Source organism: Hyaena hyaena, unplaced genomic scaffold (genome assembly GCF_003009895.1).
Source record: "Hyaena hyaena isolate Hyena2069 unplaced genomic scaffold, ASM300989v1 scaffold_350, whole genome shotgun sequence".
In the NCBI taxonomy this organism is placed as follows: domain Eukaryota; kingdom Metazoa; phylum Chordata; class Mammalia; order Carnivora; family Hyaenidae; genus Hyaena; species Hyaena hyaena.
Genome location: NW_024080980.1, coordinates 1003300 through 1018510, shown reverse-complemented (window position 1 = coordinate 1018510; position 15211 = coordinate 1003300). Strand labels below are relative to the sequence as shown.

At 43.4% G+C, this 15211-nt stretch overlaps 1 protein-coding gene across 1 annotated transcript in view; it reads right to left on the bottom strand.

The window, feature by feature from the left end:
* CMTM8 (CKLF like MARVEL transmembrane domain containing 8) overlaps positions 1–14794 on the bottom strand; it is a 107788-nt gene extending 92994 nt beyond the window's left edge. The window contains exon 1 of the mRNA XM_039249813.1: positions 14329–14794. Within this exon, the coding sequence (XP_039105744.1) occupies positions 14329–14475 (147 nt within the window). The 5' untranslated portion in view covers positions 14476–14794. The remainder of the gene's footprint in view (positions 1–14328) is intronic.
* Positions 14795–15211: the final 417 nt, after the last annotated feature.

Sequence of the window (15211 nt, the reverse complement as noted above, 5' to 3'; positions counted from 1 at the left end):
AGGTCTCGAGTAATTTGCTAAGGATGAGTTTAAAGGGTAAGAAGCTGCCAAGTTCATCATCCTCTCCCCCATTCCCTCCAGCAGTTACTTCTGCAAATAGCCCCCAAGACAAAGCTTTGACTGCCGGATGCTTGCACAGGCTTCATGCACAACTCATAGAAAAGTCCATGCAGCTACACTCTTCCTTAACGTCCCCCCTTTGCCCAATTAATAGTTCTCTTCCTCCGGAAACAAAACAAAAGAAAACAAAACCCACTAAATACAGGTCATGTGGTGAAAACGTGTGTTCACTGCCAGGGGAACAGGCATTCCCACACTAAGCAAACAGCCTTCTCATCTACAATTACAAACCGACAACCATGAATCACCAAATGATTGAGGAACTCAGTCATATGAGGAGCCAAGAGACTCAACAAGCACAAGTGGTCTCTCTGCAAACAAAGTTTAAATGTACTAAAGTTTCTTAAAACGATTCAATAAAAAGAAGGAAGAGATCAGGCTACGAAGTAAAGAGAATGACAAACTGTGGTGAATTAAAAATATCAAAGCCAAGGGGCACCTGGGTGGCTCAGTTGGTTAAGCATCCGACTTTGGCTCAGGTCACGATCTCATGGTTCATGAGTTCGAGCCCCACGTCGGGCTCTGTGCTGACAGCTCGGAGCCTGAAGCCTGCTTCAGATTCTGTGTCTCCCTGTCTCTCTCTGTCCCCCAGAGCCACTCCCCTGCTCAAACTCTGTCTCTGTCTCTCAAAAATGAATAAATGTTAATATATATATATATAAAAGCCCCCCAAAAACCATACTCAACCGAAAATGTGAGTTTGGGCTGGAAGTGTTATTTCTCTAAAATTCTGCAAAAGAACAAAGAGAAGGAAAGTTTGGCGGGCAGGCCAAGTGAGGAGATACCAAAGACAGTTTAATCTCTCCTGGAACTTCTGGACTGAATAAAGATTTTTTGGAAGAAGAAAACCGAACAGATGCAGGAAATACAAAAAAAAAAAACTTTCTCCATGCTGAAGATAGATTTGGATATTAGTTACATAGGGTCCAATGAAGGCTGAGGAGGATGAATAAAGAATGCCTTTCTAGACACATAGTGATAAAGTATATGATCTCTACAGATCTCTAAAGATAGAAAATTCCGAAAGCTTCTAGGGAGATTTAAAAAGCCATTTGGTGGCCCAGAGGAAATGAGAACATTATTCCCACCTAGTGGGTTTACAGCCCCCGGCAAACAAGCACTCTGACTTAAATATTATAAACGTATTCTGCAATAGATGCAAAGGACATTTTCTCAGCAGGGAATGCCAGGGGATATTAGGCTAGAACTGTCCTGACAGAGGGACTTCAGGTCTTCTCAATGAATCCCAGATGGGGCAACCAGTGTTCTGTCTGCCCGGGGAGAGATCTCACCAGCACTCAGGAAACTCCAAGTGAGGGCTTAACTATCTATCAAACCACAACAACCTGAAGCTCCACTTTAATTACTGTATACGGTTGCAAAACTACCTTTCACAAACTATCTCACCCCAATAAAACAACATTCCATCTACGATTTCTTGCTACACTACCAATGCCATCTTTCTACATTCTACATCTTTCCACATTGGGTAATGCAACAGGCAAGTCACTTCACGCAAGGCTGCAGTGCAGCTAAGTCTGTGAACGCACAATCAGGAAACAGACAAAGCCTGGGATGGACTGAACCTAACAGGCCTGTCTAGGGTCTACCAGACCATGAGGTCTCTTATTAATAGCACTGGATGCTGGGGCGCCTGGGTGACTCAGTCGGTTGAGTGTTCTCCTTCGGCTCAAGTCATGATCTTGCAATTCTTGAGTTCGAGCCCTGCATTAGGGTGTGTGCTGACAGCTCAGAGCCTAGAACCTGCTTTGGATTCTGTGTCTCCCTCTCTCTCTGCCCCTCCTCTACTCTCTCTCAAAAATAAATAAACATTAAAATAAAATAAAGGGACAGAACATAACAAATGTTAGCCACAAAAGTAGACAAAACAGATCACAGCAAAAGAATCAAACAGGTTGGTCTTACATACGAGCATAGAAACAGCTCCTCAGATTTAATACTCACAACTTAAAATCAAGAATAAAAAAAGTCTTAAGATACACTAGAATATTAAAAGAATACATTATAACTAAATAGAGATTTATTCCAACAGCACAAGAATAATTCAACAATAGTTTCCCTAATATAATGCACTCCATTAGCAAATTAAGAGAAACAGAACTCTGGAATCACATCAATAAACACGTCTTCCCCCAAATCCTATCTTTGAAATTCAACAATCATATCTGATTAAAATAGGTACAAGTTAAACTTCCCTTACTTAACTCAACAAAGAATATCTAGCAGGATCTATAGTTAAATCTGTGCTACAATTAATACATTGGAAACATCCCAACGGAAGTTATGAGCTGGCCAAGGATATTCATGTATTCTGGTAGTCCTAACCTATGCAATAATGAAAAAAAAGATAAATATAAAAAGGAAAAGAAAAACAACCCTTATTTACAGATACCACTATGATTTACTTATAAAATAAATAAAACTATTAGAACTAGTAACTCAAATAAGATGGCTACCCACAAGATTAAAATAAGAAAAATAAGAGCTTCCTTATAAACCACAAATAATCAGAAACTGATAAATCTAATTCATTTGGACAAATCTCCCTTATCAAAAATTGAGAATTCTAGGGTACCTGGGTGGCTAAGTCAGTTAAGCATCTGATTCTTGATTTCAGCTCAGGTCATGATCTTGTGGTTCATGAGACAGGGCTCCATGTCGGGCTCTGTGCTGACAGTGAGGAGCCTGCCTTGGATTCTCTCCCTCTTTTTCTGCCCCTCTCCCACTCATATTCTCACATGCATTCTCTCTCTCTCTCTCTCAAAATAAATAAATAGCTTTAAAAATTTGAGAATTCTTAATTCTAATAATACATAAGATTCATTGGAAAAAACTTAGGACTTCAAAACCATAAACTGACCCAAATAAATAGAGTGACACAATATTCCTAGGTGATATAATTCAATATCATATTAACTTATAATGTTAATTATAATTAATTGTATTGTATTACACATAATTAAATTATCAAATTCATTTATAAATTTAATGCAACTCAAAGTCGTAATGTAGTTTGAGAAACACCGATTCTGAAAATCACTTGTGTTAGTGTAAGTACACAAAAATAGCAAAGAAACATAAAAATTTCTAGGACTTACTCTACTGGATATTAAAATGCATGATGAAGTTACAGTAATTAAAAGGGTTTGGAATTGGTTCAGAAATAGAAGAGAATAGAGTCAAGAAACAGTTACACATATCTGAGAATATGATACAATTAATGGTAAGACGACTAGGTATCCATTAGGGGAAAAAAGTGAAATCACATTCTTTCCGTAACACACAAAAAGAACTTACAGCTTATGATGGTAGATACTGTTAACACTTAAATACTTATCCTATCATTTCTTCAAATATTTGTATAATCCTGGGAGTAGCGAAGCCATGTTTAAGCAAAGTAAACCCCAGAAGGAGAAATAAAGATAACAATTTAGATTCCATGCAAATTAGAAACTTATTTCAATGAAAATGGCATGAATGATGCTATTAACGAGTGACAGAAAAAAAATTAATACCCATAGTATATAGGAAAATTATAAACCAAAAAAGAAGAAACATAGAAAAATATCAAGATATTATTTTATTTATTTTAGAGAGAGAGAGAGAGAGAGAGAAAGAGCACAAGCAGGGCAAGGGGGCAAGGGGAGAGAGAGAGAGAGAGAGAGAGACTCTGAGCTGAATGTGGAAGCTGACAAAGGCAGGCAAGCTGTGTTAATCCCACAACCCTGGGATCATGACCTGAGCCAAAATCAAGAGTTGGATGTTCAACCAACTGAGCCACCCAAGTGCCCCAAGATATTATTAGATGAAAAACAGGGGCAGAATATATCTAATATGTTCATTTACATATGTGTACATACTACATATTTAAACATAGACAGAAAAAGGACTGGGAGAATTGTTAATGGTAAGTTCACCAAGGCAGGTGGGTCGATGAAGGATGGAGTAAAGGACGGGGGGCAGCAGAGACTTTCAGTTTTCATTGCATATATAACGATTCGAAGTTTATCTCTATGATACTTATTCCTTTGCTGCAAGCTTCTTTAATTCCATTAACATCGATACATTCTCATTAAAAACATGTAAACTTATAAAAAGATAAATAGTTAAATAGCAAATACCTATTCAAACACATCCCCAAAACCAATCTTATTTCTCTCCTGGGAGGTAATTTTCATTTAAGTTTCTCTCTCTTTTATACTGTCACAACATTTTTTAAAGAAAGAAAGAGCCCTGTGTTTTAAATGAAGAAAAAACAAGCAGTTGCCAAAAGAGGAAATAAATGGCTAATGAGCATTTTAAAAAAATTTTTAAAAATGTTTTTATTTATTTCTGAGAGAGAGAGAGAGTGGGAGCAGGGAAGGGGCAGAGAGAGGGAAACAGAGAATCTGAAGCAGGCTCCAGGCTCTAAGCTGGCTGTCCGTACAGAGCCCGACGTGGGGCTCAAACCCACGAACCGTGAGATCATGACCTGAGCCGAAGTCGGACGCTTAACCAACTGAGCCACCCAGGGGCCCCGAATAATGAGCATGTTTAAAATATTCAACTTTGAGGGGCGCCTGGGTGGCTCAGTTGGTTAAGCGTCCGACTTCGGCTCAGGTCATGATCTCACGGTTTGTGGGTTCGAGCCCCACGTCGGGCTCTGTGCTGACAGCTCAGAGCCTGGAGCCTGTTTCAGATCTTGTGTCTCCCTCTCTCTCTGACTCTCCCCTGCTCATGCTGTCTCTCTCTTTCAGAAATAAATAAGACATTAAAAAATTTTAAAAAAAATATTCAACTTTGATTATCATAGAAATGGAAATAAAAACAATTCATTCTGGGACACCTGGGTGGTTCAGTCCGTTAAGCATCCAACCCTTGATTTCAGCTTATGTCATGATTTCATGGTCTTAAGATCTAGCCTTATATCCAGCTCAGTGCTGACAGCCCCGAAATTGCTTGGGAGTCTCTCTCTTCCTCTCTCTCTGCCCCTTCCCCACATGCACATGCACTCTCTCTCTTAAAATAAATAAACTTAAAAAAAAAACACAATTTGTTCTTTTTCACGTGTCCAGGGCTCCCCTAAATATCAGCTGATTTTCTGACTAGTGCTGTCTATGCCAAACTAGTTTTATTATTTTGAATATCTCCCAGTCCAACAAAATTGGCAGATATTAAAAGAAAGTTTGAATATTTGCCCGAACAAACCCTGTGACACGCTAAAACACCACTAGAGGAAATGCAAATTGGTATAAACCTTTCTGTACAACTTGGCAACAGTATCTAAAGTCTTAAACACACATATGCCAAACCACAAAAAACTATTAGAACTAATAAATGAGGTCATCAAAATTGTAGGATACAAGATCAAAGATACAGAACTCAGTTGGATTTCTATAATCTAACAATGAACAATCTGAAAATGAAATCAAGAAAATAATTCCATTGCAAGAGCATCAAAAAGAACAAAATACTTATGAATAAATTTAAAAGAAATATAAGATATGTGTCCTGAAAACTATAAAATGATTGAGAAAGAAATTAGAAAAAGCCTAGTTAAATAGAAAGATGTCCTATATTCATGAATTGGAAAATTTAATTTTGTGAAGATGGCCATACTCCCAAATTCATCTCCAGATTTGACACAATCCATATTGAAGTTTCAGCTACCCCTTTTTGCAAAAATGGACAAACTGACAAAATCCATATGGAAATGCAAGGAACTCATAGCCAAAAAACAATTTTGAAAAAAGAAAAAACTTGGTGCGCTCACAACTTCCAATTTCAAAACTTTCTACAAAGGCACAGTAAGCAATACAGTGTGGAACTGCATGAGGACATAGAGATCAATGAAATAGAACTGAGTGCCCAGAAATAAACCCTTATATTACATTTGATTTTTGACAAGGTTGCCAAGACAATTCAATGGGAGAAAAATAGTCTTTTCTATAAATGGTGCTGGGACAATTAGATACCCATATGGGAAAGAATCAGCTTAGACCCCTGCCTCACACTATATACAAAAATTAACTTGAGGCACCTGGGTGGCTCAGTCGGTTGAACATCTAACTCTGTTTTTCTTTTTTTAATGTTTATTTATTTTTGAGAGAGAGTGAGAGACAGAGCATGAGCACGGAATGGCAGAGAGAGAGGTATCTGAAGCAGGCTCCAGGCCCTGAGCTGTCAGCACAGAGCCCAACACACGGCTTGAAATCACAAACCGCAAGATCATGACCTAAGCCAAAGTCTGATGCTCAGCTAACTGACTGAGCCACCCAGTGTACCAAGCATCTAACTGTTGATTTCATCTCAGGTCATGATCATATGGTTCGTGGGTTTGAGCCCACATCAGGCTCCACGCTGATGATTCAGAACCTGCTTGGCAATTCTCTCTCTCCCTCTCTCTTTACCCCTCCCCTGCTTGCTTGCTTTCTCTCTCAAAATAAATAAAAATAAACTTTAAAAGAAAATAAATTTAACTCGAAGGTAAGATAAAACTATACATCTTTTAGGAGAAAACAAAAGTAAATCTTCATGACCTTGGATTAAGCAAAGTCTTCTTAGATACGATATCCAAAGCATGAGCCACAAAATATATATATACATAGAGTTTATCAAATTAAGAATCTTTGCACTTCAAAGGACAACATCACATAAAGTGAAAAGACAACCCTTAGAATGGAAGAAAAATATTTGCAAATCATATATCTGATAAGAGACCTGTATCCAGAATATGTAAAGAGCTCTTATAACTCAATAATAAAAATAACTGTTTTAAATGGCAAAGGATTTGAATAGACATTTCTCCAAAGACACACAAATGACCAATCAGCATATGGAGAGCTACATAACATCATTAGTCGTTATAGAAATACAAACCAAGGGCACCTGGGTGGCTCAGTCAGTTGAGCCTCTGACTCTTAGTTTCAGCTCACGTCATGACCTCATGGTTCCTGGGATTGAGCACCGCACTGGGCTTGACCATGAGTGTGGAGTCTTCTTGTGATTCTCTTTCTCGCTCTCTCTCTGACCCCCCTCCCAATAAGTAAACATTAAAAAAAAAAAGGAGTAGAAACAAAAGTCACAATGAGATACCACTTCACACCTTGTCGGATGGCCACAATTAAAAAGACAGAAAATAGAAAATCTTAGTGAGGATGTAGAGAAATTGGAAGTCAGATTGCTGGTCGGACTGCAGTATAGTGCAGCACTTTGGAAATAGTCTAGCAGTGCCTCAAAATACTAAACAAAGAGTTACCATATGACTCAGTCATTCCAATCCCACGTAAGTGCCCAAGAGAAGTGAAAACATGTGTCCACAAAAAAACTTGTACATGAAGGTTCATAGCAGCATTATTCATAAGAGTCTAAATGTAGAAACAGCCCAGATGTCCATCAGTTGATGCATAAACAAAATAATATATATATAATACAATGGAATATTAGGTGGCAGTAAAAGGAACGAAGTGCTGATACACACTATAGCACGGATGACCACTGAAAACATTATTCTAAGTGAAATAAACCAGACAGAAAGGACCACATATTGTAGGGCCATTTTTATGAAATACCCAGAAGAGACAATTCTATAGAGACAGAAAGTAGACTAGCGGTTATCGAGGGATGAGAAGGGATGACTAGGAAGTAACTGCTAATAGGTTTCTTTCTGAGGTGATAGAAATGTTCTAAAATAGTTGTATAACTCTGTTAAGTATCCTAAAAATCCTTGAATCGTATACTTTAAACAGGGTTGATTTCATGATATATCTCCATAAAGCTGTTTCTTAAAAAGGCAGACGCTAAAGCTCACAGAACTTTACACTCAAAAGGGTGAATTTTACTGTATTCCTGAAAAACCTTGACTTTAAAGAAAATTCATAGATCTTTTCATTCAATTCTAAGTATTCATCCTTAGAAAACATTAAAGAACAATCAGGAAGAATTAGTATAAAGGAAGTTTGTTACACTTTTAAAGAAAAGAAACATAAATCGAAGAGCAGGAGTTGGATATTTATGGAATACTATATGGTCATTAAGAATGTCATAAGACTGAGGTGCCTGGAGGCTTAGTCGGGTAAGCGTCCGACTTCAGCTCAGGTCATGATCTTACAGTTTGTGGGTTCGAGCCTCACGTTGGGCTCTGTGCTGACAGCTCAGAGCCTAGAGCCTGTTTCAGATTCTGTGTCTCCCTCTCTCTCTGACCCTCCCCTGCTCCCGCTCTCTCTCTCTCTCTCAGAAATAAATAAAACATTAAAAAAATTTTTTAAAAAGAATGTCATAAGACAGACCCATAAAAAAAAAGAATGTATAAGAAATTAATTATTAATGAGGAAAAGGTAATTTATCAGGTGTCAGCCGGGCACTGGGCACTTTCAGATTGGGTAATCTGAATGGAGTTTAGTAAAGGCGTTATTTAGAAAGCAGGGTGCAGGAAAACCACAGTGATAGTTTAGCGCCTGGCAGTAGTGAGCAGCTGGGTGTGAACAGCTATCCGAGCCAGGGAAAATAGCTGTGTGGCAAGGGTGACCCGATAGGCCCCTTTCATGGAGGGACACGGTCAGCCTGCTAAAAGCCAGCAATTAACCCTGCTAATCCCAGGGGCTGAATACCCAGAGCCTGCTCCACCTTCATCCCATAGCCCCTGCAGGTACCACCACTGAACGACTCCAGTGAAACATCAGAGGGGAGCCCCTTGACACCGTCCGTGCAAATCAGCCTTTGGGGTAGAGAACAGAGTGGAGAAGGGTGGAGAGTGGATATGAGGGACAAATGTGAGATATCCAGCCCAGATGGCCATCGCAGTAAACAAAAAGAATAGTTTACAAGTGACTGCATTTTAAAAATTACAGATAAATAATACATAAAGACTTAAAAAATTCTGGAACGGTTTACTCCAAGTGTTATATAATTGTTCACTCAGGGACGCGTGGGTGGTTCAGTCGGTTAAGCATCTGACTTCAGCTCAGGTCATGATCTTACCATTTGTGAGTTCGAGCCTCACATCGGGCTCTATGCTGACAGCTCCGAGCCTGGAGCCTGCTTCGGATTCTGTGTCTCCCTCTCTCTCTGTTCCTCTCCCACTTGCACACTGTCTCTGTCTCTCAAAAATGAATAAACATTAAAAACAAATTTAAATAGTGGTTCATTCAGAGTTCCTTAACAGTGATGCTGTTGGCAATTGGTAAAGCAACTCTTCATTGTAGGGGACTGTCCCATGCACTTCACGACATTTAGCAGCCCTGACCTCCAGGGCACTAAACAACAGTAGAAGCTTCAAGTATTACAATAACCAAAATTTTAAAAAAATCCTATCCAACTCCTAGACATGGGGTGGTCCCATGCCTGTTAAGAATCACCATGGGGTTAAAAATTACAAGGTGTTTTTTTTTTCTTACCTACATTTTTCTATTTTTTCTACAAAGACTAGGCATTGTTTTCTGAAAAGGAAACTATGTTCACTGTTTTCTTTTTTTAAAGAACTCAACAGGATAGAATAATTTGATTACAGCTCTCAGTAAGAGAGCTAAGTCTGCTCATGATAGTGAGTATATGACAGGTGACCTAACATTATTTCACGGATGCTATAATTCTTTCTGAAGTCACCAATAACAGGAAGGTGCAATTAACTCAGCTTCTGACAAAGCACTTTAATTCCTCAAATACTCGTAATTGTTACAAGATCACAGCATCCTACAAGTCACAGGTCAAGTACTGGATTGCTTCTAGCTTGTTATAAAACTTTAAGCAGAAGGAAACAACCACAATTTGGTTTCAACACAATGTTACATTGGCACAGCCCAAAGCGTTTGAGGAGGTTAGCTACTACCACTCACTCCTGTGGGAAAGCCAGGGCTAGTGATTTTGACAACAGATTTGGGGAAGCACTGTGTTTTGTTCGCTATTGTTTCATTTCTCCTGGGTTCCAGCAGGAAGCCAGAATCTTAGCAATTCTTAGTAATTCTAAGTAATTACTAAGTAGTCTTAGTAATTCTTTGTCTCCGTATTTTTTTTCCAAGGCAGAAAGTAACAGTTTTTGGGGGGGGGGGGAGGCAGTTCTATCCTAATCTCAGGGCAGGGAAAGCAATAGTCTGAGAGCTACTTCCCTGACCTCCATAAAGAGCTAGTGGTGCGGCATTGTATTCCCTCCCAAGAAACCATCCACAGTAAGTCACATCCTGATTTAGACATTAAAACACGAACAAAGGGGCGCCTGGGTAGCTCAGCTGGTTGAGCGTCTGACTGGCTCAGGTCATGATCTCATGGTTCGTGGGTTCGAGTCCAGCATTAGGCTCTGTGCTGACAGCTCAGAGCCTGAAGCCTGCTTCAGATTCTGTGTCTCCTCTCTCTCAAAAATAAACCTTAAAAAAATTTTTTTTAATGAGCAAAAAAGTATCTTACATTAATAAAGCATATATCACTTAAGTGATCCTTCACACTCTTTATTTTAGAAATTCTTCTAATTTAAAAAAGTATTTTTCATTTAATAGGCTCATACTATTGATATTAATTTAAACCAGCAGAACTTTAAAGCAAGAGAACTTCAGAGTATGTAACACTACCCTTAAAGGTGTATACTTTTTGACACACAATTCTACTTCAAGGAACTTTCCCTTGAGAAAAATCTCTGGCTAAATGTGGGAAAAGGGGCAAGGGGGGAAGATTGCTACAGCACTGGCTACACTGGTGAACCCTGGGAACATGCTAGTTTTACAACAGAAAGCAGAGGGAATCAAATGCAACAGAAAACTGTAATAATTGAGAGATCCAAGATCCTAAGAAATGCTTACGGTGTGGTAAGTGAACACAGCATTTCATGAACCCATGGGAAAAATGATTAAGAAAATGCATGCATAGGAAAAAAGTGTAAAAGGAGTTCCAGGAAAAAGAAACAGAAAATGGAAAGGTAAAAACTAATCCTAAAAAATCCCCTGACACATACATGGTTTTCCTGACTGAGAGAACACACCAGGTCCTGAGGACAACAGAAGAAAATGGGCTCAGACGAAGGCACAGTGTTGTGATCCTACAGATCTCCTGGGAGAAAGATCCTACAGGATTCCAGAAAGGAAAGAGAAAAAGGATGAGGAATGGAAATTTATGAAAACAAGAATCAGAATAGTTAAAAGATAATGGAGGAATACTTTCAACATTTTGAAGGAAAACAATTTCCAATCTAACATTCTTTGCCAGTCAAAGTATTAATTATGTGTAACAGTCAAATCAAGACTTTTTTATTTTTTGAGAGAGAGCGCAAGTGGGGGAGGGTCAGAGAGAGGGGAACAGATCGGAAGCAGGCTCTTGGCTGACAGCAGGGAGCCCAATGGGGGGCTCTAACCCATCAATCTGTGAGATCATGACTTGAGCCAAAGTCAGATGCTTAACGCCTGAGCCACCCAGGTGCCCCTCAAATCAAGACATTTTGAAAGATGTAAATCTCAATTCACACAGGTGTCCATTCTCAGGAAACTACTGGTCGGCGTGGTCTCCCCACTAGAAGTAAGGCAAAGCAGAGGACAGTGGTCAGGAGAAGCAGGGGATCCAATGCAGGAGAGAAGGGGAGACAGCAAATCTCCATGGTGACACGTGACACTACCGGAAACCCCATGATGTCAGCTGTCCCCAAGTGAGCAGGCCAGGTGAGAGGAGGTCAGAGGGCTGACCATGAGATGTCCCTGATAGAATCCCAATGTCTCTCAGCTTCCTGATAAGAGATCTGGACAATTAAGGTAAAATGAGTGACTAAATAGCTAGAGAAAGAAGAAATGGAAAAAGAGAAAATTACTAACTCCAAGGAAACAAATTGGGCATGAAAAGAAAAGTGCTCACAGGCTATTCAGTGGCTGGGCTCTGAGCAGTGTTTACAGTGTCCTGAGGTCAACAATGGCTATTGACTTAGCCCAAAATACAGTAGAAAGGAAAAGTAGATGTATAACAGGGGGTGGGGTGGGATATCTAAGAGGTGGTCTGACAGTGCTAAAGGCTCATCCCTCAGAGGGGGAAGTTAAAAGACAACACCTACAGTTGGGGGGAAAAAATCAAGGAACACCATTATAAACATGTTATTTAGAGCCTTAAGAGAGATTTGAAAGTGAATACCTCTAGGTATAAAGACAGTGGGGCAAACTTACAATTCTAAGACTATTTTATTCTTTAAAACATGTGTACAGTTGTCAAAAATAAAAACTGGGCACCTGGGTGGCTCAGTCGGTTAAGCGTCCGACTTCAGCTCAGGTCATGATCTCACGGTGCATGAGTTCAAGCCCCGCGTCAGGCTCTGTGTTGACAGCTCAGAAGCCTGAAGCCTGCTTTGGGTTCCGTGTCTCCCTCTCTCTCTGCTCCTCCCCCGCTCACACTCTGTCTCTCTCTCAAAAATATATAAAAATTTAAAAATTTTAAAAAATAAAAATAGAAACTGAACTATTGTAGCGATAAGGGTAATTTTTCTTACATGTGTTTCCATCTAAAAAAAAAAAAATTTACTGACAGGTACCTGAGTGGCTCAGTCAGTTGAGCATCCACCTTGGGCTCAGGTCATGATCTCACAGTCCGTGGGTTCAAGCCCCGCAACAGGCTCTGTGCTGACAGCTCAGAACCTGGAGCCTGCTTCAGATTCTGTATCTCCCGGTCTCTCTCTGCCCCTCCCTCACTCATGCTCTGTCCCTCTCTGTCTCTTAAAAAATAAAATAAAACATTAAAAAAATCTTTTTTAATTTACTGAAATTTAAAAAAATACATGCCCAAATATCAACAGTGGTTATTTCTAGTGACAGGACAATGGGCCATTTGCATTTTGCCCTTCACTTTGCTGTTTTCCGAAAAAGTGTGGAACACAGAGCATATGGTCATAAATCGCAAAACAGGAAGCATTTTACTTCATGCTGTCCAAATCTACTCCCAGGTAGAAGCCCCCATCTCTGACTTTAGTTTCTGTTTGCTCTGCTGGAGGGGGGGTGGGGGGGAGCCTGCCAAGTACTTCGTGCACACAGCAAATATTTGCTGAATTCCTATAAGCCAGTCCCTGCAAGGTGATTCCAATACCTTGGTGGGGAGTTTTGGTGGTGGTGGGTTTTTTTTGTTTTTGTTTTTGTTTTTGTTTTTTATGGGGGCTCCTGAATTCCTCAATACCAGCTACAGGAACTAGGGGTGGGGTCTGAGGATCTGGAGGGGCAAGTAAGCTACCAGATGTACACAGGTTTTGTCGGGGGCTTCTCAGAGCCACCCTCTGAGTCTTCAGCCACGTCTATACCACCATAGCTCACATTCTCTAAACACACATAAGCTGGATTTCAACTCCGCACATTTAAATGAACGTGTGTGAGACAGGACGGAAAGGTGAGGCAGCTGGGAAGGGGAAGGATGCTCCTTAGCAGTCAAGAGCAGGGCCATGGAGTCTGGCGGGCCCAGGGTTGAATCACAGTCCCGCCCCCCCACAACTCCTCCCCCCACCGTGGGACTTCCCCTCTCTATGCCTCAGTCTCTTCCCACGTACAAAAGGATAATAAGTGAACACAGCATAGGGCTGTTGTGTGGACTGCACGAGGGCACAAGACCAACCCAAGGTCTTGAGGAGACCCTGGCACAGGGTGAAGACTTGGTGGCCGCCACCAGCTGTTCACAGGGCTCCCTCCAGCCAAGAAGGGCTGACTTAGAAGAAATCACGAGACCTCTCAGCCTCCGTGTCCCATGAAGGCACATGCCAGCCCTCCTGCCCAGGAATGCCATGGAGGAGGCCTTCGGGTCCTCAACGGGGTGGCGGCCCTCAGATTTTTCTCCGTAAAAGTTTCTTAATTCTTCTCAATTTTACTACCAGGGAGGTAAATTCGCAAAGAAAAAAGTCCTCTCCTCTCCCTGAGTTCTGGAAAGCTTTGCTTTCGGGGAGGAGGGCATCCACATGGAGATCAGGTAAGGAGGGCATCAGGTGTCCGTGACGCTCACTAACACAAACAACGCCCACCAAGCATCCGGCTCCCAAGACGCGACAGGACCACCGGAGGGGCCCAGCAAGACGGGGCCCTGGCCGGGCAGGCGCCCTGAGCGTCACGCGCGCGAGGTGACCCGGCCTCGCTCGGCGCGGCGGTCTCCGAGCGCGGAACTCCGGGGAGGCGGCGAGCCGGAGCGGAAAAGCTTTCCCCGGCGGGCGTGCGGCGGAGGCACCGCGCGCGGGGTCCCCAGCGCCCCCCGCCCCGCCCCCGCGCGCCCGCCACTCACGATCTCCGCCACGATGAGGAGCCCGGGCAGGGTGCGGAGGAACTCGCGGTCGTAGGCGAAGCTGCTGCTGCTGGTGGAGAAGTTCTCGGCGAAGGAGCTGGCGGTGGTGGTGACGGTATGCGAGCGGGCGCGCTGCGGCTCCTCCATCGCCGCGTCTCGGCCTGGCGGGCCCCTCCCGGGAGACACCCCGCCTCCGGCTGGACGCGCGGCCGGCAGCCCCCGGGCCACCGGGGACGGGGGAGGGGAGCGCGGCAGGCGCGAGGAGGGAGGCGCGCCGGGGGCGCCCCCCGCGGCCGGTCCCGCCGCGGCGCGTGTCGTGCGAGCGCTCGGCGCCCCCCTCCCGCTCCTCGTTGCGGGGCTCTCGGGCTGCGCCGGGCCCCGGAGGAGAAGGAGACCGCGCCGGGGTCGACCGCCGGGCCGCCGGGAGCCGCGGCTGAGGCCGGGAGGAGGGGAGGGGTCGTGGAGAGGGGCGGGCGCGAGGCGGGCGGGAGAAGGACCGCCCCGCCGAGGCGCCGCGGGTCGGCGGCCTCATCACCTGTTGCTGGGGACCGCGCGGCCGCCGCGTCACGGCCGGGGTCGCGAGGCGGGCAGCCCGGGGGGCGGCGCGGAGGAGGGGGCGCAGGGGTCGGGGGCGCCCGCCGCGGCCCGCCACGCCCAGCCTCCGCCCCGCCCCGCCCCCTCGCGCGGGCGGCCCCGCTGACCTGTCTTGTTCCACCTGGCGGCCGGGCGGGGGCCGAGCGGCCCCGGGGAAAGCGAGGCCCCTGGCCATGACCGAGGCCGGAGGGCGGGTGGTGGTGGCTGGAACGCGGGAAAGAGCGGCCAGAACCCTGACCCGGTCGGACCTTAGACCCGAGATTGATGCGAGGCCTCCGCGACTGCCCGG